Consider the following 24,771-nt stretch of genomic DNA (forward strand, 5'->3'; position numbering starts at 1 on the left):
TTTTGTAAAAATTACCCTTTGCGGACCGCATTTGAGAGGATTAAAACGCTCTCAGGACGTCTACACGTGATCACGGACAGAACTGTTCTGCTTTAGCTGAGCCACATGGCCTTCATGTTAAGTGTTGAACTTCAACCATTTGTGTACAGAGGCATATCAGACAAATTTTAAGAGTAACCACATGTGGTCTTTTGCACAGGCTGAAAGTAATTACAGTCATTTTTCATGAATCGTGTAATCTACATGGCGATAGTATAGCACTGAAGGCATCCAGCCCAGCAGGAAGTCCAACTCTGCCCGTGTGCAGCGTGTAGACAGCCTTGGAAATTATGTACAAACCCCCATCTTTCTGGGACAACAAAACAAATCAAAACAAAAAATAGAAAATTAAAATGCCTTTTTTTTCCCACTTTCCAGAATTCAAGTGAAGACTAACGATGGTCTAATGGGGAGTGAAATAGCGGAAAAACATAAAGCAACATCAGCCATAGACGACAAATCCAAATGTCCGATGTGCAACTGTTCCTTCTTTTTAGCACAAGTGACAGAGCAGACAGCCGAATATAGAAAAAGAGGAGGAAAAACACAAGTAATATTGCTGCAAGGCAGCATTTACTCGATGCTCGGACTGCTTCTATGTCTACTATGGTCATTGCTGGACTCTCGCTGATGGTGGCTCCTCTCTTTGCTGCGACTGCGTTTGTGAGAGCGCTGTTCTCCATCTCTCTCCCTGTCCCTCTCCCTGCTGTGGCTGCGCTCCCGTTTCCTGCTCTTCTCCTCTGCCCCACTTTTGTGTCTCCTCTCTCTGCTTCGACTCCGGCTGGACCTTTTGGCCTTCCTCTCGTCCCTGTGCCTTTCCCTATCGTCCTTGTGCCTGCGGTCGTCAGTCTCTCCCCTGCTCTTCTTATCCCTGGACCTCTCCCTCTCAGTGCCTCTGTCTTTATGGTGATCCCTGTCCTTCCTCCTGCTCCTGTCATCCCCGCCGTCCCTTTCCTTCTCCTTGCGCTCGCTCCTACGGTCCCGGCTACCGCTGTGGCTTCTCTTGCGCTCTCGGTTTCTGTCCGCGCTACGGGAGCGTCGCCTTTCCCTGTCCCCTCTGTCCCCCCTCTCCCTGTCTCGGTCCCTGCCTTCCCTCTCCTTCCTCTGCCGGTCACGCTCTCTCTCCAGCTCTCGATCAAAGCTGGGCCCGTGGCGCTCTCTCTCGCGATGGTGGCTCCTGCTCCTGGACCGTTTGGGCGACCTACGGGGGCTCGGTGTCCGCCTGGGTGTCCTGGAAACAGCGACAGAATCATCTTAGAACCATTTACTTCAAAAACAAAACCACACGAGCACAATTCCAAACTCTTACGTTTTAACATTTAACTGACACACAACTTTTTTTTAAAAAGACTGTGGTATTTTTAGTCATGGCAGAGTTCAGATATTTGAAACTGATATACAGATGAGGATGTTTCATATGCAGAATACGTAGCCTTATTTATAGTGCAGTGTCTGTTTCCATGGGCATGTCAGCATTAGCAAAGGCTGATGTCACCGACAGTAGTGGTAAACAAAGTTATCTGAGATGGTGAGATCATTATGGGGTGTCAGAGGAGACCTCCCCATTTCCCAGTACACATATATTGCTTGGACCCCAGCAAAATACCCTCCACATACCGTATACATATTCTTAAGATTTAAATAATATGACCTATTCTAACTTTATTGTGCATATCGGATTTTTTTTTTGGCAACATGGATTCTTTAAAACACACAACACACACTGTTCTGGCAAGTCAGACACACACAAGGACAGACTAATGAAATCTAAATGCCCCACTAAATATCAAAGGAGCTCCTTCAGTCCTGTGGCAGTTCAGTTATGCAATCCTTCTTTCTTCTAAATCCGCAATTTTTTTATATCTGATGTGTCCATTCAGACTACAAATATACCATGAACATCTTTAATACCTATCCCTTGGTTTTTTCATAACCCAATAATGTCCCTTTATTGTTGATTATGCACATGCATGACTGGTCTATACAAAGTTAAAGGTAAGAGACTGTTCTACCTGTTTTCTTTTTCTTTAGTTATAAAAAAAAAAAAAAACAACCTAAGGGGCAGAAAAATAAGTTAACATGAAAACAAGTCAACAGCTCACACACTGCAGGACTTAAATCTGTCCCGTTTATTGCTCCATGAAAGCTATAACCTGCCGAGAAGTCTACAGCTCAGTAGAAACACTTAGTTTGAATCACTGCCGTTACCTGGAGCGCCGGCGTTCTCCTTGCCTTCCCGACTCTGCAAACCCGTCCTCGTCCTCTTGCGTCTCCTTCTGAGGTACCTTCCGTGGCCTTGCCTTTATTTGCTGGTCAATAACTTTTTGCACAGGCACTGGGATACGGGGGAACAGTGTGGAAAACCACTCCAGTTTGGTCAGGAAGGAGCGCAGCATCTCTCCAATGGTCATCACACAACCACCTCCTGCTTTTACGTCGAGCTCCTAAAACCAAATGGTGGGGGGAAATAAAGCAAGAAAAAGAAAAAAAACTCAGTTAGCACACAAATTTAGTACATTGACAAATATATATATTTTTTTCCAATCTTGCCTCACATCGAAAAGCAATTTGTGATGACCAAGCACTGAACCTTCACCTCTGTTCATCTAGCTTAATCTCTCATCAAAGACCAAAAACCAATCAAATGTGCCTGGCCTTACTTATTAATAGTGGACACACAGCTCTGAATATCTTAAAAGTCTGGTCTCACCTAACCTGTCTGTTATTTCCTTGTGTCTGTATTTACAGAGTGAGCTTTAATTATGCAGCAAAAGTCAGTACATTTATACGACGCAATGCCCATCCTTCATATCCTTGACAGCATCTTCAAAAAAGTGCTAATGTTTAACTATAAACTATAACTTTAACTTAAATATGAAGGAAAGAAAGAGTGAAACATTGGGGCACACTGTCATTGTGCTAAAGGGAAAAAAGAGAAAGAAGCTTTAGCTTCCTTCTTCAATCTCCCAAAAGCATAATGAACGCTCAAAGAGAATAAAAATTGCCCACAGTGTAAGCACAGATTGGAGCAGGTAGGTAAGTGCACACCATTTGAATAGTTATCAATTTTATATGGTAGAGAACAGCCACTTTGCACTCACGCAAACCAACAGTGCTGAGATACAATATCCAATTCACCTGCTGCACAATGGGCATCTAAAGAAAAAAACAGGGGAATTAACCAGTTGGGTAGAATTTCAGAATTATTCAATTCAAATATAATGCAAAAGAACATCAGAGGAGGCCTGGTTGCACAGCCTGGGATAAAATTAGATTTCACCTAAATATGAAAATAATTAACGTAAGCAAATATTTTACATGCATTAAATAACACAGTGTTTATTTCTTGCCAGTGTTCCAATTGCGGTTTATCCCAAATGTCGTTTTGTGCAACAAGTCCTTACAAAAGCTTGTCAGAAAACAGAGGGCATGCCTTAAAATTACAGTGACTAAAAGATTTACTCGGCATCACGTGTGGTACTTACCCCGATAAAAATCAGCAGCAGAGCAGTGAGCAAAAGTAACCTAGCTACTCAGGTTTAGAGGACAAAAACTGGGGACAATTAAGCCAAATGAAGGCAAAGGTGAAAAATCAGCTATGAGCATCACAAGGGGGTGGGTGGGGGAGTACAGCTTTTTATGAGTGACGTTCAACTGTGCATTTCAAGGAGAAGGAGAAAGAAACATGAAATTATTACCCGAGGTGACATACCTCCTCATCATCCAGGAAGCCGTCATACCATTCAAACAAATCTGTTGGGGGCTGAGTGTATCTGAGACAGGAAAGGGAGCACAAGCACAGAAGTTTAGCGTTTTGAGCTAATCTTTTACAGGAGCAACATGCTTTACACATTTGAGGTAATTATTTAAACAAAACATTGCCTAGTCATATTGCTTCACTAACTTATTTAAAAATTTTATTAAGATTTTAATTACTAATGCTCATGATGGTCCAAAACAAAAACTTTACATCACTCCATCTCAAACCATCACAGCCATTCTGCTCGATCATCTCCGATTTGCACATAAAGTAACTTTTGTTAGCTTTATTCGTGTAAACAAGCACATCTTTATTTTTATTAATAGTCTATAATCCCACTTCCAACATGTTTTGTGTACTTGTGAACATGTAAACCTCAAAAACTGTTACAGTTAAAAGCATTATATTTTTACAAATAAATTGTAACTACATGGAAACATATCTGAATAATGTCCAGTTTACCTATGAGAAAAATTCAAAATAGATTGTCCATATTTCAGCAAACACTAATAAATAAATTCACACTGCAAAATACAATTTTTGAGTATTATATACTTGTAGTTCACAATAATGCAAAAGAAACTTGCAGAATACTTTATAACATCAAATTCTTAAAATGTACTTTCCTTTTTAGGACTCTTGTTATTACAAGTTGTACCAAAAAATTACTGGAATATTGTTATTCTAATTATAACTTAAATGTGTATAATATAGTTTTCATTTAATTATACATTTCCATATTTTGGATTATACTATTTTTAGGCAAACTGGAGATGGTCAAAGAAAACTTTTCTAAACAATATGATGATTTAAATTGCAATGATGTATCTACGGATCATTAGGGCCATGTTAAGGAAAAAAAGTTTTGATATTAAAGCCGAAATACTATTGTTGAGATTAAAGTCTAATGTTGATGAGTTAGTGAAATGGTTTTAGTTACAAGGAAAAATATTATCTTTTGGCACATAAACAGTGTGTTGATAAGTTTAAGAATGCTGAGGAGAAGGTGCAGGCAACAACACACACAAACTTGGAAAAGTTGGTCAGATTTGTGCAAAGATGCAAGGATATCCATGGTTATGTTATATCACAAGACACAATAAGACAGCTGATCAAGTTGTCTCACTAACTCATCCAAACAAAAGGCATGGGAGCTGGGGCAGTTGTTTGGCTTGAAACCACAACTGTAATGTCTACATTTCGACTTTAATCTCAAAATGAGCTCGATTTTTTATGTCGTCCTAAATCTCAGTCATACTCATCTGTCCTCTGAAATAAGAAAAAAAATTGTAGTGAGTTATAACACATACCTTATATACATGAAACCAAGGGCTCGGATGTACGGAGAGTCTGTGTGTGTAATCAGGCCCATGAGCTGTTTGCGAGTCAGCTTGAGAGTAAACAGTTTGTATAGAAGACAGAAAGCAGTAGAAACAATCCCACCCGTGCCTACTCCGCGTACCTAGCGAAAGAAGACAAGTTTAAATGAAAACTTTAATTTGCAACATTGCCACAAAACTATTAAACTCACCAGTGGAAGTGCAGTGAATTATAGCTTATGTAATGGTGCACAACTGATTTCACCAGTTTACAGATCAGATTAAGTGACTTTATCAAGCAGCCATCCTTCATCCTGGCACAGAAAAAGGGGAAAGGTGGGGAGTACAAAAAGCACGTACTTCTCACTTACCCCTCCGCACATTCCAGTCTGGCCTGCAGTCTTTCTGCTTCCTTTTTCCCAGGGCTCAATGTGAGTCACCTGCAGGCACACAGACAAACACAAACCGCTTGAAAAAAAAAAACCCACACACACCAATCAACTCTATGACTTCAAGGGATTATCAAAACAACGACAGAGATTTACTTTCCTAATATTTCTTTAACATATGCCCAATCAACGGGTCTCAAACTCAAGTGGAGTAGTTCTAACGTTAACGACGGAAGGCAATTAAGGTCACTTTAATTGATATAATAATGTTAATAATCTCTTTAACTAACAGTAATTCAAAGTTATACGCATACTGTGCTGTACAACACGACAACACCAGCTTCCCTCGCCTGCATTGGGAACTATTATATAAACCCTGCCCTCCCCGCTGCGCTTATTACTTTACGACAGTTGTACACTGCTACAACCCTGCTAGCTAAACTGGACGTGGTTACCTAACCTAGCATGCGGGTTAGCATCAGCAGATGTTATTGTTATCGTTACCTTGAAATAGATTTCGTCCACAACTTCATGGTAGGTCTTTAGCTCATAAAGCTGTACTTTGAAATACGGCGAAGATAGCACGTTGGTAAGAATCATTGGGTTAAGGTTCATAGTCTTTTCGTTGCCCCACAGGGGCAGTACGTTTCCATGTTTTCCAGATGTAGGCTTGCTAACGGCCTGCGTTGGTAGCTGGTTTCCGACGGTAGCCATGTTAGCTGAATCCACCACCGCTATGCTTTCTTTAATTTTTGCGTATATCCGGCTACAGATCCATCAACATTAGGTAGTGAACTGTCGACCGTTAATAAATTTGCCTGTTTAATCCTCGGTGAAATGTAGTTAAATTGATGATAATAACTTCCCGCCGTCGGTGTAGCTAAAGTACTGCGAGGTGGAACCGGAAGTGTGACGATTGTGGTGCACTGCTGCTGTCCTGAGACGTTGATACGTCAGCGCGTTTAACTTTTAAAATAAAAGCATGCAAGCTCGCAGGAATGGTTTAAGTTATATTTGACAGGTCAAACAAATGCGGTTTTAAAAGATGTGGTTTTACAATTATATCCAGGTATAACTAATTCAAAACACGTAAGCTTTCTGTTGGTATTCGTGTGAATGTCGTTAGCGAATTCTTATTTTGAAAAGGCTTTCCCCAAACCGGAAGTAGCATCGTCAATTTTTTTTTTATATTTTTCTTTTTTAAAATATCTATGGTTTTGGCGTGCACATTTCAAGAATTTAGACACAAAATCCAGTTATTCCAAACATCGAGGTTTCTCTTTCAGTGTTTACTTTCATTTTTAATTATTTTGTTGAAATGTGGCTGTCTTTCACACTCTTCTGCACTAGGATTTAGAAATGAAGCACAAATACTAGATAGAAACTTTCCAGAATTAAAATTTTTATTTAAAAAAAAAAAAGTTGACAATAAATGCAGGAAAATGTCAACAAACTGACTGAGTGTATATACAGTTAATCTCTATAAACTGATATGTGCATGTGATGATAACCAGCGGGTTGTCAGAATGACATACTGATACAGATGCTGTAAAAAGATGTATATTTGGCAGCAAAATATACATTAAGCATTGTACATCTTTAATTTGGTAAAACAAATTTGTGACTAAAAAAAATATTACTAGTATTATTATTGTTATTATTATGATTCTGATTAACTTAACATCCACACACAATTAACTGTATTAATGTCAATATTTTCAATGCTGTAACCCTTCATCACAACCAGATGAAGAAAGGTGTTCATTTGTATTGAGCATGAATTATTAAAATAAAATCTTACTATAACCACAATAAATAACCAACCAACCAACCAACCAACTATAACCATTGTCAGTTTTATAATACTTAGATTTTACATAGGTAGAGGTGTGCAATTGTCTGGAATCTACATTTAGATAAAATCCTTTTCACAGATGTCAAAAGTTTACCTTTCTTGCAGAAAACACCTGTTAAAAAAATGAGAGAGAGGAAAAAAACCCTCTTTAACCCACAGTCATATGCCATATTTCTTCCACAACCCTCTTTTGTTTTTGCAGCTTAAATACCAAAAACAAAACAAACTCACTGACAGACATTTTGGCTTGTCACTTCATGTGAATTTAAAAAAAAAAAAAAAAAAAAAAAATCACAGCTGTACCAAAGACTTCTAACGGACATGTGGAATTATTTTAAGCATTTTTTTTTAAATGAAAACCCCAGCATGAAAATGCCACTAAGTGGGGTAAGCAGAAGACTTACAGTATGTCTTACTTTTTCCAAAGAGGACAAGAAGATCAGTGCACCAATTATCTCAGTCTGCAAAACGTTTCAATAACGTGGCCTTCAGCTCCACTTCCTGAACACTAGGGGGCTGTCCTGGCTAAGCTGCACATCAGCTGGAGAGTGATTGCATAAGAGAAATTAGATCTCCCTTGGAATGAGATGGTGCAAGTTCTGATGGTAAAGCCACTGTTCAATCCTTTGGCCTCTGCATCAGAATAATACAGCACCCTTTGTGGGGACACGTGCTTTCCAAAGCCTAGCGCTTGATGACCACCTGCTCAAAGGCTCCAATTGCGACCCTGAAAGAGAATGCCGCAGTTTGTTACAGGACAGGAAAACACACACAATATAAGGATCGCCATCTGATCTGGCAGATCTGATTTTTATCATGAAAATGTGCCCCTTAAGTATAGAACATGAAGACCAGTTACACAGAGTATAAAGCAGATACACAGAGTCCTTATCAGAACCCTTATTTAGCCTTCTTCTAATTGCCCATATTTATAGTAAATGTTTGGTGTCTGGTGTCTTGCACCCCCAACCCATGGTTACATAATCAAACCCACCTCATGTGCTGGCTTCCCAAAGCTGTACTTCCTCCAGGACCAACAAACAAGCTGAGCCCCTCCTCTGCAGCAACACAAACACAAATACACATTAGAAATAAGAAAAATGAAAATCAGCTCCTATAGTCAGGGCTTAAAAAAATGCCCCACTTGTTTTAAGGTTAAATCAACCAATAAATGAGTTTTAGGCAAGCAAGATCTTTTCAGGAACAGAGGTAGGTAGTTTATACTTGAGGATGCATTTCCACACAAAAATGTGTGCAACATTTGTCTCAATAAACAGGGAGACTCATCCTTTCTTAATCTCAACACAACAAACAACTCTTCTCTCTCTAAGACTTTGTAACAGGGTAGCTATCCAGATGTGAGTTTAAACCACACCTCATGGAATTACTGTGATAAGTTATGCAATTCTTCATGAAAGATGAATCATCTTTGGCAAGATTGGTTTAAGGACTTGGATTAACCCCTAGAGACATTACACTGTTGCGACACCTCAAAGTAACTTGATCCCATCTGCAACATGGTGGGAAATGTTCCACACCAAGATCAGGAGTACACACCCTCTGCACTGGAGTCCAAGAATCCGTGGCTGAAATCCTGGCTCTGGAGGATTTTCTCAATTATATCATCTGCATCCACTCTGGTCGCATCGACTCTTTTCAGCTGATTCTCCACAGAGTTCTGCTTGACTGGGTGTCTAACAAGGGAAGAGAAACATGGGTCAGTATTGCAAATACAGGGTTCAAACACCAAGAAAAAAAATGTCATTTATAAATTAGGAAATACTATACATTGTCATCAGGTTAAATAGAGCATGGAAATAATGTAATAGTGGTCAAAAGACCACCATCTTATCAATAGCATACTATTCCAAGGTCAGAGTAACTGTCTGTATCACCTTTGAGCCTTTAAATGTATTGCAGGGCTGTCAAACGTATGATGATAAGTTGCTGGGACTGGGGGAGTAGTCTTATTCTCCTTCTCTCCTCTCTCCACCTGCTGATCACTGTGTTCAAGGATGCTGCCGATGCCCGTAGAGGCAGAACCTCCTGACCCGCTCCGCCGATGGCTCAGATCTGTTAAACTGGAGTTGTTTGAGCTGTAACCTACAGCATGTGAGGGGGAAAAACCCATATAGTAAATAAATATGAGAACATTTCCAATGATTAAAGTGAATAAATGTGTGTCACAGTATTTCTACCTGAAATTTTTGACAGCTGACTTGCATAGCTGGGTGTTCGAGAGTGACCAAACGTTACCAGCTCCTCTGGCACTGATACAGACTTTCCTGGAGTCCCTGTTAAAAAAAAAGTGATGTATTCAGTAAATTATAATAAATTGCAGTAAATTAAATAGAAATCAGACATTTTTTATAGCTTTGCTATCATAATTGACAAAACATAACAAAACATGATAAAACATGATAAAACGTAAATGCAGCTACTGCTATCCAGTGTCATGATTAAGGAATATTGATTTCATATTCGACCCCATTACAGTCTCCCAAAAAATATCTGTGTTTCTGTAAGAAACTGACCAGTAATATTAAAGGGTATTTGCCATAAGCTACATATACGTACCAGAGACTGAGTGTGATATGTGCATGTCTCCTCCTTTCCTCCCCTCAAGTAGACCCTCTGCATTTGCCTGTGGGATCCCCAGAGTCATGGCTGTAGATGGGGGACTAAAGGGAACACAGGTTTTGGTTAACTTCATTAAAACTTATGTAAACAAAGCTTCCCTACATCAGACCTTTTGGCTTATTGTGGCATGGAAACCACAGCTGGTTACTGAATTGATAATTCACGACTAGGTGAGCTTGCCGGGTTGCTCACTGATTCAACTGTGACACCTTTTGCTACAGCTGGAACAGCTGTCGCTGGTGTTGTGCTATCATAGACACCTACTATAGCTGGAAATAACACATAAGTGGTTTCTGAATACTTTTGGGTAAGCGTTTCTATGCAAGTGTGTCTGTGGTGGGCAGATATTCTGCCACAACTGTATAAAGTGCATGTTTTACGTATGTAGATGACATTAAAATGAAGGGCAAATTCAAAAACACATGCAGCCAGAAAGTATGTTGGCTTCACAGCTGGTGTGTCCCTACTGGAATCAGCTGGTGCTTTTACTGCCAAGTCAAAATATCAACCATCCATGTAAACACACTTTCTGTGTAGCTTTGACGATAATATTCAAACACATTTACTCATAAACAACTGGCTGTTTGATCACACTGGTTAGTATTAGTTATAAGCAAGTTATGAGCAACCTCTAGTTTGACAAACAACAAAAGGCACAGTAACGTGAGTTCTACAAAGTGTGAAAAAAAGAGCATCCTTTCTCCTCCGCTTTGTAAATCCTACACACACACACACACACACACACAATGAGTAACACTCTGTGGGTGGGTGACTAAGCTCTAGACATCTCCAGGGCAACAGCTTGTGTGTTATTACACTAAGCATGAGCTGAAACAGGAAAGAAATATCAAGAAAGGCAGCTTAATGTTTGCACATGGTACAGTCTTTGCCAGGAGTGCGACGTTACATCACATCATTTGCGACAAACCTGTTCTACATAAAGCTTCTGATCACATATCAGCCATTGGTCACTCTTAAGGTTGGGCAGCTCAATGTTTTGGGTGAGGCATCATTAGCTCTCAGATAAGACAACAATAAGGCCTTACCTACAAAGTACTTTGCCATTACTTCTCTGGATCTCATTACTGATAACATGTGTAAGGGTGTCACTTTAGGACAGACAGGAAGTCAAGAAAGCACTTCCTCTGAGGTTAGAAGCAGACGTTTATACCTCAGGAGCAGACTTTCGTTGCAACCACAAATGTAAAGCTTTGCAGTTAGGCATGCAAACCAAATTGAGTATTTATCAAAATTAAATAAATAAATAAATATATATATATATTAAAAAAAAGATAATTTAAGAATTTCTTAGTTGCACGTGTGAGATGTTAGGTTGAAGAAGCACTCTTACGTTTTAAAACAGGGATCTCCAGACATAAGCTGTGTGGTGATGACAACCTGTGACAGAGACAAGAGCAACAGGATTGGCAGCTTTAGAAAGGAATACAAAGGCATACAGCTTTCTGCTTTCTAGTTTGGTTTCACACGGTATCTTTTAAGTGTGGTTAATATAATAAGATTTTCTGAGAAAGTTGATTGCATGTCTTTCTCTTTGCCCCTGGAGGAACACATATATTTTAACCTCATTCCCACAGTGCAGGTAGTTTACAAGTCACAAGTTCAGACATGTCTTGTCTCAGCTTTCAGGGCGCTCACTTTTTCCCCAATGTATGTCACACATTCAGCTTCCTCACATATATATGTGTTCTTGTCTATTGAGAAATTCACTTAGTTTTCTTAATGTGAACAGACAAACAAGAGTGAACTACTGAACTGTGACAACACATGACCAGTGTGATAGATACTCTTAAGGTCCCTTTCCATCTTATTTATTGTTGTTTTAAAGCTGTGTGTCTTGCATCATTGTCATACCTTGAGAATTGAGTTATCTTGTCTGGTGTTCTTTGTGTCATATCCCTCCAGGAGACAGCGTCGTACTGTGCTGCCAGACCCAGCAAACTCAGACAGGTTCAAGTCAGCAAAGCCCAGCTGTGCAGAGTGAAAAGTGACAACTCAACAAGTTTGAACTGATTAGAAGTCAGCTGACATACCTTAAATATAGATTTATTTATTTTATTTTTTACAAAGGATCACGAGATTTAAGTCCTACAAACACAGAAATTCGATGCAGGTCTAGTTATGGGAAACAATGTAACCTGCATGAGTTGGGATCTTGGAAACTTGAGAAATAAGATTGCTTAATTCTTTAACTCCTCATTGGAGTTATTGGTTAACATGTCAGTCTTTTTTTTCCCCCCAATCAGTGACCAAAGCCAGAAACTGCAAGCTATTAAAAAAAAAAAAAAAATTCTCAGGGCATCTGAAGGACGCCTCGTTATCATCGTTATCTTAGAAAGGTTTGATAAGACTTGTTATTAAGCAGATTTCTTTCCACCACAACAATTCTACACACTTTAGAAGAAAAGTGTTACCTTTGCGTATGTTTTTCCACCCTTCAATTCCTGAAATGACAAAAAAGTGATATCACATCATTTGCCTGTTTATTTACTATTCCTTGCCTCTATAAGTTTTTGCAGGACAACTAAAGTCCGTGAACAACAATGAACTGCTGTGTTGAAGTTACAACAGTTCTTCTAACCTTATGTAAATAGACACTCAAGTCTCTGTTCACTGCATGAACTATGGCTATGGAACAACTCACACTGTGCATTCTAAATTGTGTCAGCAAAACAGAAACAAAGGGTTTTGTACCTTGCGCACCGACACACGGCACACACAGGGGTCTAGCACACCCGTCCCAGCGTTGGCACTCATCTTACACATGAAAGAGAATTTCTTCTTCCAGCGCACACAGTTGGCTTGGACGGGCTCCCTGTAAGACAAGTGGATTTAATCACTAGTGGACATATAGATATATCACAGTATCTTAATAGCTTCCAAATGTGTGGAGAAGAAAGGATTAGCACTTATTCAAGCAGTAAACAAGCTCCTTTTATGCTTCCGCAATTCTCAAACTGGTGTGCTGCATATAAAGTTTATAGCTATTGCTAATTTCCAACCCTTGTCCTTCGTTGTCTATTAGATGATGTCTTGAGATAACTCATCCTCAGCAAATATTTAACTGCAATAGTCTGATATTGAGTAACAAACATGCGTATCAATTTAGCACATTCTTTTATGTTAGGAAATGTCACAGTTTTATTTTTGTATGCAGGTTTTCAAGAAGTATAATGAGATGCTTCTAAATAGTTTTTATACTGTCCTTCTAAAAGCAGCTCTCAAAACCACAAAAGTAGCCAGGTAGTTTTTTGGGCAGTAGAATAAAACAGAACACATCTTTATTGTTGTTCCACATGTGCAATGAAACTGAATGCAATCCTATCATTGCAGACTCTCTATCTATCTATCTATCTATCTATCTATCTATCTATCTATCTATCTTCCAAAAAGGAAAGTTATGGTTTGGACAAGTTATTATCGAGCAATTACATCTACAATCACTGAGACACAAAAGCTCCATGCACAGGATCACCAGTCAAAACCTGAAAAATCAGCCAAATAAATAAATGATAGCTAAAACTTTTACAAACTTTGGGAACAAAGTTGTTTTATTGTTGTTGTTTTTTTAAGGTATGTATGGGTGGGTGGGTGGACGGACAGACAGACAGAGTGTTTGCAGGTTATTTGCAAAGGAAGCAGGAAATAAAAAGCAGTGGTTGAGGCAGGATAAACTTAAGAATACCGTGTTTACACAATAGTTTAGGGAGAGTTACCATAGCAAAGTAATGAGGGCCAGCGTTTCCGACTCCGTTTTTCCAGAGTGACTCATTAAAGTAACGTACAGTAAAAAACAGCGTCCCAGGAGACTATGACCTAGCATGCGCCTTTGAATTGAAAAAACAACAATCTGTTCTGGGGCTTCTCACTGCCATAAATTAGGGACACGTGATTACTGTAGATTTGTATTTTTTTTTTAATCATTAGAAAAACAATGAATGAAAGTATAACTTTAAATATTTGTTTCAACCAGAGTCAGTGTTATATTAAACAAACAAACACCCCAATGTTAACCATTATTGTTAATATCCCAACCGGTGGTCTCACTGTTCCACTACACAATTAACAGCAGTTGTTGCTTAGCAATTGCTTAGATAAACTTTACAAATATGGGTTAGATTTTTAAAAAAGTATCTGTCTCTTGAAACGACGAACGAGAGTCTCTGTGTTCGTTTTAATGCGTTAAATCACTCTGCTGGTCTTTTCTGTTGCCTCCTTACATACAGGTCTTCAACTGTCGTTGAGGTAAGTTTAAGTTGTTTAAGTTAGCGAACAGCTGGTGTTGAGTTAGCTAAACGTCAGCTACGAATACAGCGGAATGCTGTAGGCACCGAAGAAGCAACCACGACGCAATAAATGCAAACAGATGTCAAAAATAAGCTGAATTTGGGCCTGACTGATGAAAGTCTTCCCAAACAACTAGTGACCTGTTGCTATAAATAGCTAAATTAAATTATAAGAAAAATCTTACCGGGAGGACTCTTCAGCAAAACCTCCATCCAGTAGTCTGACTTTACAAAATAAAACTCCGTTGACAATGGGAACCGACGACAATTCCTCCAAGTCGAAGTCCACCTTAAATTTAAATCTCTTTTTCTTCATAAGAATAAACGACATGATGTGAGACTGTGCAGCGCAAGTATCCGGGTGAAACTGTGGAGGTGGTAGACAGCCGAACACTTTCTCCGAGCTGTCTCTGCTGCTCACTCAGCTGTCGCTGCTCTGCAGACACGACTCAAAGTTCAAATCTCTTCCTTCCCACCCACTGAAACACAATATTAATGACGCCAGGGAAATTCCGCGGTGTGATTGGACAGCTAGGTTAAAGGAAAAAAAAAAGAAATGCCGACAGCCCGAATTTAACGTGTGTAGGTGGGTATTGGTACAGTTGTTACAGTGTGGCTGAAACTCACTGGGGCAACACCAGCAACACCTCTTGTGGGGGGTCAGCACTGACCATAAAAGACAAAACAGAAGGTGGCATGTGACAAAAGGAGGAAATGCAAAACAAGATGGTTTAAAGTTGAGTTGTCCGCAGTTAGCACTATTAAAATGTAAACGTTGTTAATAAATGCATGGAACAATGTCATCTCAGACTGTATACGGTTTAACCTGACCTGACCTTTATCTTATCTTATCTTTCTATCAGTAGTGAGCAAAGTGATCATTACAGAAGTAATTGCTAGCTGAGGACAAAAATAATAATAAAAAATGATAACATTTACTTTCACAAAAAAGGTTTGGAAAACCTGAATAAAGTTATGCGAAAAGGTTTTTACAGATGTGGTGCTGTTCATTATGGCTATACATCCCCAATTTGTTCTCATCTGTCCAAAGGATATTAGTCCAGATATCGCGTGGTTTGCTCTGAGGCAGTTTTGCAAACCTAAACTGTGGTGTGATGTTCTTCTTATTTCTTTAAGCATCACATGTTGTGGCTTTGGGCTGAATTTGCTTGGGCATCCACTCCTGGGAAGACTGAACGCTTCAAATCAGCAAACTGCCAAAATCCCTGCTTTTATAGAGGTGCTCATACTTCCTGATCAATTAATAAACCTGGTTGTTACTTAATCGCTTAATTACCCTGAAATAAGGAAGGATTTACTTTGTTTTTAGCATGACTACATGCAGTCCGGTGAAATCTTTGATTTTCACAGGACTTTACATTCTATAATAAAATCAGCTAAATAAAGTAGACTACCTTAACAAGATAAAATAGAACAACGTGCAAACAGGATGTGATATGAGAGATGAAAGAATTATCTTAATAAAATTTAAATTGAATGCGTTCAGTTGCTTTACTGAAAAATAAAAATATATAAAAACAACACATGGGAAAAGTACCAGATAGCACATTATGGCTGTGAGCAGCTTTAATCTTCTAGCTTATGGTGGAGATGTTTGAATCTACTAAAAGACTGATGGATAAAAGTTTTTTTTCTTTATCTAAAACATAGCCTCATTTGTCAGTAATGTAGACGTGCGGACACTTTTGGGTGTCATCCATGGGAATGGCAGGAAGTATCCAACTTGTGGTTAGACGTGACTTTTATACCGTTCACAAAATAAACCAGAAGTCGCTCAAATTTAAGCAATCCTGAGCTGATGCATAACCAGTCAACAGGCTGAAACAGCAGTTATCAGCACATATAGTATAGGCTACTCTACACTCGTAAAAATAAAGGTGTCAACTGGAACCAAAAGTGGTTCTTTAGACTGATACCATAGAAGAACCTTTTTAATGCCACAAAGAACCTTTCAAGCAATAGTTCTTTGAAGAACCATTTCTTTCAGTAGTTCACTGAAGAACCTTTAAAGGTGCCCCAAAGAACCATTAAGAAATGGTTTAAATGGTTTCTCAAAGAACCTTTTTTAAAATGGTTCTTTGAAGAACATTTAAAAACTATCATTTTTCTGAGAATGTGCACCTTTCAGAGACATTATAGTTTTGCCTTTTTATTTACTTTTTAAAATGCTTTGGTTTTCAGTCCAATTTACTTTCAGTTATTTTCCAAAGTGGATTTGATTGTTCATATTTAAGCTTAGTTTGCCTGTCTTTTTGTTTGCTATAGTACAGAAACATTTATCAAGGGTACGATTTAAAAGTGTAGAACAAATATTACAACACAAAGGCTGTCGTGTCAGGGACTGCTTGATTGTTCAGTTCGTTTTTGCTTTTTTTTTTTATAAAGTTGGGGGTTTCTTTTGTTTTTGTTTTGTTTTGTTTTTTTTTTTTGGGGGGGGGGGGGGGGGTAATTCAAGTTGACTGAAATCTGGTTTAGTTACCTATAATAACCTCAGTGTGTTATGCATACAGTTTAGTATTACCCCGTTGCTGTTTCTGTGCAGTGAAACGTCGCCCTCTGCTGGAGAGGAGCGGTGCTGCGCTGTACTCACACGTCCTGTTACATGAAAAGATTAAATGTCCTCTGTTATGCACTCTCACATGTCACATGGGCAAACGATGATTAACTTCGGTTTTAAAATCATAAGCCAGATTATGCATATGGTCCCTCCGTGAGTTTTATTATTTTTTTCTCCACCGCTTTCATATGCTGCCATGTTTCCCGCTTTTCCGTAAAAAACTCTGTGTAGTTACGTAGCCTACACTGCTCCGCCCACAGATCACTGCAGTTCCCCCGAAACGCTCCGGAGCGCACCTTTGCATAGGGCAGGCTGCAGAATAACCCGAGTAAAAGCCCGATTTGTCACTGCCTACGACGAGTTCGCATGTGGATTTTGCATTGGATTTATGGGTGATTTTCAGTATGGCTTGCTAATTTGACTCCGACTGCAGGACGGCTCAGGTCTGGACCCAGTTTGCACATTAGCTCTACAATGTATCAGACGTTACGGACGTTACTGTCAAATGCCCGGTGCTGGGATACCGACAGTGAGAGGTCGTACCAGGACCTGTTTGAAAGGCTCGATACCAACAAAGATGGGAAGGTGGATGTTGCTGAATTACGAGAGGGCCTCAAGGCAATGGGCATATTCCGCCATGGTGCTGCACAGGTAAATATCAGTCTGCTGAGGGAGAGGACTCACACAGAGATATGAGTTTCAAGTCCTGGCCTGCTCGTTTTGCATGCATTTCCGTAGTAATGTGACACTTAACAGCCTGTGTGTGTGTGTGTGTGTGTGTGTGTGTGTGTGTGTGTGTGTGTGTGTGTGTGTGTGTTTTAGAGACAGAGAGTGAGACACTGTGAATATAAATGAAGAGACACTTACACTATATCTCTACCTTACAGAAAATAGTGTCATCTGGTGACCAAAATAAAGACGGGTGCCTGGACTTCAACGAGTTTACCAAGTATCTGAAGGAGCACGAGAAGAAGCTGTGGCTGACGTTTAAGAGCCTGGACAAAAATGATGATGGTAGGGAGAGGAGGGAGGTTGCAAGAAATAAATGAACGCTCTGCTTTAGTCACATGGCTTTCCAGTGAATGTTTACACAGTCACATACTGCAGCTTGTTTCACTGGAGTGTTTATGTGTCAGGGCGCATCGATTCCTCAGAGATCCAGCAGTCTCTTGCAGAGCTGGGCATAGGTGTCAGCGGAGAGGATGCCCTAAAAATCTTACAGAGGTTTGACCTCCACTTTTTACGCACTGTGACATGTGTCTGGTTACAATGTGTCTGAAGAATAAAATTTAAGATTATGTGAAGTATATGTGATCGGATAGTGTACTTCCATACAATAATCATACATTTCATAGGATAAAAACTTGTGTTTCCTCAGTATGGATATAGATGGAACCATGATGGTTGACTGGAACGAGTGGAGGGAACACTTCCTGTTATGCCCTGCTCACAACCTGGAAGAGATTATACGCTACTGGAAACACTCCTCAGTATGTATCATATAAAATCACTCACATATACTGTCTGTATCACAGACAAGTGCTTTTAGTGGACGTACACACACAGAGGCAGTTGCTGTGAAGCGAATCACATGCTGTGTAGTCCTCTCGTGCTAGCTTTATAGATTTCCTCTGCAGTTCACACAAGGCAGCAGCTTTGGAAGTGGTGACCTGGGCAAGATAATTAGGTCATAGCAGCACACTCCCCCCCCCCCCCCAGCTCACTCCTCCACCTCTTGCTAGTGCTAAGAAAGACATCTTTGATTGCTCTAGTACTTGTTCAGCGCAAGATTTTAGCCACGAGCCAAACAGTGCCTGTCCTTCACAGAGCTTGTATCTGAATTTTCAGAAGTCTTTTTCAGGCAGAACTGCATTGTCATACAGGAAACGTGCCCTACAGATGACCGCAGCAAGTCCAAGAACCTTTGCCTTTCCCCTTAGCTTTGCATTAGACTGCCAGTAGAGTGTGTTTTTAACTAATGATGTGTTCCATTTATCTCAGAAGTCAGATATCAGAGCTGGGTGTCTCTACCGAACTGAGCGTGCTCCAGTATTAAAGTAGGAAAAGAGGGAAAACAGGATTTGTTGTGCTTCTTAGCAAGGTAGAGCCATGTATCCATCACTGGCAATACTTATAAACCGTGCTGCAGGACATTCATGGATGGAGTCTGGTCAGTGCTCTGTGAGTGGCTCATTTAGGGAGCTATACAACATTGATAGTACAGGTTAGAAGTTGTACAGCTTTACTGTGTTTTCGTATACTGCTGCCATGTTGGATTGTTAATTCAGGTTTGGTGGGGCTGCACTGACATCTTGAGTTGTAAGTCCAACTTGAGGCGGCGTTACAGTTGAAAATTCCCACTTGGCACTCTAAGTTTGACTTTCAGCTTCAAATAGAGCTCACAGTAGTGCTTTAAGCTTTGGGGAAAACGCTGCATATACTAGATAAGGGTTTATTCAGCTCGGTAGTTATTCTAGTGAAAGGACAAGGAGCTCAAATCATTCTTTGGCTCAAAGGGTTTCAGCTTTTCCTCACTGCATATCCTTTTTTACAACCCTTTTAAATGATTTACACATCTAAAATAGTGGTGGTTGTTGTTTTTTTTATAATGTTTTCATCTTTTGGCTGACAGCTCGTGTTGAAGATTTTGTAAATGTTGCCTTCTGGTTACAATATAACTGCTTCTGCATCACTGACCTCAAAAAGGAGAAGTTGTTGTTTTTGACCTTGTACATTTGAAACCACACAAAGAAACCCTTAAGTGGCACAACCCTTCAGTGAAAGAGTCATTATCAAAGGCAAAGAAATTCACCTATAAGGCATTTTATAATGTGTATTACACATAAAGAGAAATACTAATAAGAGTCTGTGTTTGTATCTACAGTATTATCCCGTCTGCTCACAGACATGCAGTCAGAAGAAAAATAAGGGTTTCACAGGACTCTATGCAGTCTTTTGAAAACAATGTCATTGGACAGATGAGACCAAGCTGGAGATGTTTGGCCATAATGCACATCAATATATTTAAAGCTGTGAAAACCAAACTCAGCATATCAGCACAAACGCCTCATAACAGCTGCCAGCACAGAGGAGGAAGTACCATGCAGCCACTGAGTACGAACCCCTCTGTATAATTAAGTATTCTAGAGTCAAATATGAGGCCATCTGTCTTGCAGAATGAACAGAATGGCTGAAAAAGAAAAGAATCAAGGTTTCAACCTGAAATCCTGGGGTGGGACCTTAAGAGAGCTGTGCCTGCAAACCTCAATGAAGTGAAGCAATGTTTTAAATAAGAATTCATCCACATTGACGCAAAAGACTGATAAAAATGATCATACTTAACGTTATTGTTGCTAAAAATGGTTCTGGACTGCTTAGAGTCCTGTGAGAGCTTTCTTTTTCCCATGACTGTAAATCAGATGTGCCAGGGTTCATGAATTTGGTCTCGCTGAGTAAATCTGCTTATGTAATTACTAGGTTCTGGACATAGGTGACAGTCTTGCAATCCCAGATGAATTCACAGAGGAAGAGAAGAGCACAGGTGGCTGGTGGAAGCAGCTTGTTGCAGGTGCTGTGGCAGGGGCTGTTTCTCGTACCGGTACTGCCCCACTGGACCGAGTGAAAGTCTTCATGCAGGTGACAAATATGACAGAAGTGGAACAAATAGATGGATAAATAGATGTCTGTGACCGTGTTTTACTTAAAGCATATATTTGCACTGCAGGTTCATTCTTCAAAGGCCAACCGGATAAGTCTGCTAGGGGGCTTTAAGCAAATGATTGCAGAAGGAGGTGTGACTTCGCTGTGGAGGGGAAATGGAATAAATGTTTTAAAGATTGCACCCGAGACGGCGATTAAGTTCATGGCTTATGAACAAGTAAGGAACCATACCGCTGAAATGTGAATTTTTTTTTTTAAATACTTCTGTTTGCAGCTATTAAATGTAGTAACAAATATTGTGGCTTTTTACGTTTTCTGCTACAGTATAAGAGGTTGTTATCATCAGAAGGAGCGAAGATTGAGACCCACCAGAGGTTTCTGGCTGGCTCTCTGGCTGGGGCCACAGCACAGACAACAATCTACCCAATGGAGGTAACAAGATCTGTGATGCTGCCTCACTGGATGTGGTAACACCTCCTCTCCACACAAACCAACCGAATCTGACCTCTTTTGTATTTTTTATGCATTGCTTCTCTCTTAGGTATTAAAGACGCGGTTGACGCTTAGGAAAACTGGCCAGTATGCAGGAATGTTTGATTGTGCCAAGAAGATCCTGAGGAAGGAGGGCGTCAAAGCTTTCTACAAGGGCTACGTACCAAACTCACTGGGCATCCTTCCCTACGCTGGGATAGACCTGGCTGTTTATGAGGTATGCTGGCTTTGTGACGCATGGATATTTCACCATGGATTGCACTTCAGTTAATTAGATCATTTATATGCGCACTAAACCAATCCATCGTGCAGAGTTGCATTAAATTAAATGAGAGAAAGTTTTGTGTTATGCTGATTTTGCACATTAGCTGAATTCTCATTTCTCTTATCATAACTCTCTAGACTCTAAAGAACACTTGGTTGGCACATTACGCCACTGAGTCAGCCAACCCTGGAGTGCTGGTGTTGCTGGGCTGTGGAACCATCTCTAGTACCTGTGGCCAGCTGGCAAGCTATCCACTCGCACTTGTGCGCACTCGGATGCAAGCACAAGGTAAACACAGCCTGATATTTGAAAATAGTAATGACATAACTAGGTAGCCCCTTCGTAGCATAATAATAGCACAATATTTTTCAAGGTGGGCGGGTTGCATTTGATGGTGTAAAGGTTCTGTAAAAGTGATCCATGTTTTCTGTAAATATATACTTGTGTTACAGCCCACGTAATGTAAAGGGGCTCCATCTGAAAAAGGGCATTCCTCTTTAATGTTGTTCACTTTGAGATGAAAGTTGTTTTTTGAGTGTAACATTTAGACAGGGTCATGGTCTCACAAACTGACAAATCAGTGCTATATGAGTAAAGAAACGAATAGACAAAAATGTTGGCTGTTATTGGCCATTTTATTAGTTACATGTTGCTGTTATCAGGTTGGATTCTTCTTGGTATAGATTCAGCAAGGTGCTGGAAACATTCCCCAGAGACAATCCTTGGTTCATACTGGCATCCACAATGTGACTCTCCTCTTAGATTGAAATCTGGTGATTGTGGAGGCCATCTGAGGAACAGTGAACTCATTGTCATGTTCAAAATCTCAGTTTGAGATGGTTTGAGTTTTGTGATATGAGGTTTTATCCTGTTGGAATTAACCATCAGAAGATGGTACACTGTGGTCATAGAGGGATGGGCGTGATTAGCAACAATACTAAGGTAGGCTGCTGTGCTTGAACAATGCTCAGTTGGTACTAAGTAAGGTGCCAAATTGGTACTTTTGAAACGGTGCCGGTGCTCGAACCGGTGCTTAAGAATGGAGAACACAAACTTTGTCCAAAAACCTCTTACGTTTTTATTTTCAGCAGTCTCTTTTTTTCTGCAAAATGATAAGCACCGTCCAGCCCCATGCACGGGGCGATCCGCACTAACTCGCTAATGGAGATTTACCACATCCGCAGTAGATGTGCTCAGTGAAAGGTCTCGCAGCAAGCTATCAAATACGGTGCATTTCTCGGCTTTTAAAAAAACGCTATGCGTCACCAGGTGTTTCATTAGATTCGAGGTGTTACGTCCTTTGACAGTATCACAGTATCACCTTAAAGCACTTGTTGCAGGCTGCTGAGTTTGCATCTTTTGCTGTGAAGTACAGTCAGACTTTTGACCGCTTCGCCTTGGGCATTTTTAATCTGTAGCTCTGCTCTAAAAGAACGTACGTACCTGGGCCCGCCTACTATCCTTGGAAAGGTAAAATGATTGGCTGGAATCCAAAGTGTATGACATCTCAGGAAAAAAAAAAGCACCGAAATGTGCGCTGCTTTTCGGTCTGGTTACTACCGTTTATGTCAGAACCGGTGCCATAATGGCACAGGGTATCGGTACCCATCCCTAGTACTAAGGGACCCCACATGTGCTAAAAAAAAAAAGTATTTCTTCCACCATTACACTGCCAGCAGCCTGAACTGTTTGATACAAGACAGGATGGATCCATGCTTACATGTTATCTAACATCAACAAGGCATTTTCACCAAGAGAACTGGCACTCGTTGGATGTTTTCTCTTTCTAACTATTCTCTATAAACCCTAGAGACGACTGTGTGGGAAAATCCCAGCAGATCAATAGTTTCTGAAATGGTCAGACCAGCCTGTCTGACAAAAACAACCAGCCACAATCAAAGTCACTTAAACGATTCTCAGTTTGAACTTTAGCAGGTCGTCCTGACCATGGCTACATGTCTAAATATGTTGAGTTGCTGTTATGTGACTGGCTAATTACATATTTGCATTAAGTCAGTTGGGCAGATGTACCTAACAAAGTGGCCAGTGAGTTTATTTTTTGCTTTTTAATTGGTTCTCTAACATAGCTAATATTTCTTTGCAGCATCTCTGGAACCATCAAACCAGCCTTCTATGAGTTCTCTGATGAAGAAGATTGTAGCCAAAGATGGTGTTTTTGGACTCTACCGGGGCATCCTGCCGAACTTCATGAAAGTCATTCCTGCAGTCAGCATTAGCTACGTGGTTTATGAGTATATGAAGAGTGGCTTAGGGATCTCCAAATGATACTGCAAAAAAAGGTTTACTTAATATGTCAGACTTGAAAATGCCTGAAATAATTCCAAAAAGACAGACGGCAATCAAGCATACAGTGCATGTTTTAAGAGCCGTCTGCCAGTAGTTAAAGCATTAATAATTTGTGGTATGCATGCTCAAATGTTTTTTTTCTTACTGTAAAACATACCATTCTTCCTGCATTTACTTGCGTTATTTACACACAAAAAGACAGTTCTGGAAAAACACTAAAACGTGTTAAGTATAATGGCTCATTTCATTTATGCCACGGATATTCCTTTAAACTGTGATGAAACAAATACGCGACATAGCGTTGTGCGTTTCCTTTGTTTGAAAAATGACGCTATGTCAGCTGAACCTTTCACATGTCTATGCACTGTATACATGATTTTGTAAACACCTGCCCTAAGTGACAGCGGTTCCAAACAAACTGTTCTCCAATCAGCAGCTGTCCACTAAAAATAGCTGGCTTGGACAAACGAATACTTGTTAACACTGGAACAGTGTGTGAATGAAGACACACATCTTGTGCAATGTGAAAACCACCGATCTCTCTGTTTGATAACGATTTAAATGTGCCTTATGTGTGTGTAAATCTGATGATAACATCAGAAGATGTGTTTTATAACTATACAAATTACTGTATATATGTTTCCAGTTATGCTTATTTATGGGATTTAACGATGAAAAATACTTGCAAGAAGCATATGTTTGTCATGTTTCAATCCTCATTTCAACCTAGTACATACGCACAACACATTCCTGCTACAGTTAACATTCATTCATTTGTTTCATACTCTTTCACACAGCCAAGTGGATGGAGTTTAGATGTAGCATGCATGATAACAATCTTCTGTGTTTAGTTTATGTGACATTTTCTGAGCTTGAAACTAGTCTTGATTTATTAGCTGTTGAAACTTGGTCCTTCCAGGGAGGCTTGAATGCTGATATTGCCTCCTCAGTAATGTAAGGATCACTGATTGGAAACTCGGTCTGATGTGTTGAAATCTTTGCCAAGTGGTCAATAAAGACAAAAACTGTGGATTTGTTTCCACACAGAACATAAACTTTGTGTTGGTGTCAGTAAGGAACTTCCATCCGGTTAGCATCTATGATGAAGGAGATGAAACAGAAATACAAAAACTGAGAATATTTTTGCATCAGCTTTGTATTTT

The 24,771-nt window shown here is 39.9% G+C and overlaps 3 protein-coding genes across 3 annotated transcripts; 1 reads left to right on the forward strand and 2 right to left on the reverse strand.

The window, feature by feature from the left end:
- Positions 1-189: 189 nt before the first annotated feature.
- Positions 190-6,436, reverse strand: prpf38b (pre-mRNA processing factor 38B). Its single transcript, XM_082512772.1, has 6 exons — positions 6,012-6,436; positions 5,490-5,558; positions 5,110-5,261; positions 3,752-3,812; positions 2,248-2,483; positions 190-1,270 (listed from the first exon to the last, which is right to left on the reverse strand). Exons 1-6 carry the CDS (start codon positions 6,219-6,221, stop codon positions 613-615), a joined length of 1,386 nt encoding a protein of 461 aa, XP_082368898.1. The 5' UTR covers positions 6,222-6,436; the 3' UTR covers positions 190-612.
- A 453-nt stretch (positions 6,437-6,889) lies between these two features.
- On the reverse strand, positions 6,890-14,783 carry LOC309693689 (EEIG family member 2-like). Its single transcript, XM_082513146.1, has 11 exons — positions 14,492-14,783; positions 12,715-12,835; positions 12,435-12,464; positions 11,875-11,991; positions 11,354-11,400; positions 9,940-10,043; positions 9,561-9,656; positions 9,258-9,465; positions 8,920-9,056; positions 8,357-8,420; positions 6,890-8,089 (listed from the first exon to the last, which is right to left on the reverse strand). The coding sequence occupies exons 1-11, from the start codon at positions 14,635-14,637 to the stop codon at positions 8,047-8,049; spliced, it is 1,113 nt and encodes a 370-aa protein (XP_082369272.1). The 5' UTR covers positions 14,638-14,783; the 3' UTR covers positions 6,890-8,046.
- A 2,142-nt stretch (positions 14,784-16,925) lies between these two features.
- LOC309694139 (mitochondrial adenyl nucleotide antiporter SLC25A24-like) lies at positions 16,926-24,663 on the forward strand. Its single transcript, XM_082513940.1, has 10 exons — positions 16,926-17,535; positions 17,772-17,898; positions 18,021-18,108; positions 18,263-18,374; positions 20,362-20,520; positions 20,609-20,761; positions 20,869-20,976; positions 21,086-21,253; positions 21,439-21,589; positions 23,406-24,663. Exons 1-10 carry the CDS (start codon positions 17,359-17,361, stop codon positions 23,585-23,587), a joined length of 1,425 nt encoding a protein of 474 aa, XP_082370066.1. The 5' UTR covers positions 16,926-17,358; the 3' UTR covers positions 23,588-24,663.
- The last annotated feature ends 108 nt before the right edge of the window (positions 24,664-24,771 follow it).

The sequence above is a fragment of the Aulonocara stuartgranti genome (genome assembly GCF_965226115.1).
Source record: "Aulonocara stuartgranti genome assembly, chromosome: 18".
NCBI lineage: Eukaryota > Metazoa > Chordata > Actinopteri > Cichliformes > Cichlidae > Aulonocara > Aulonocara stuartgranti.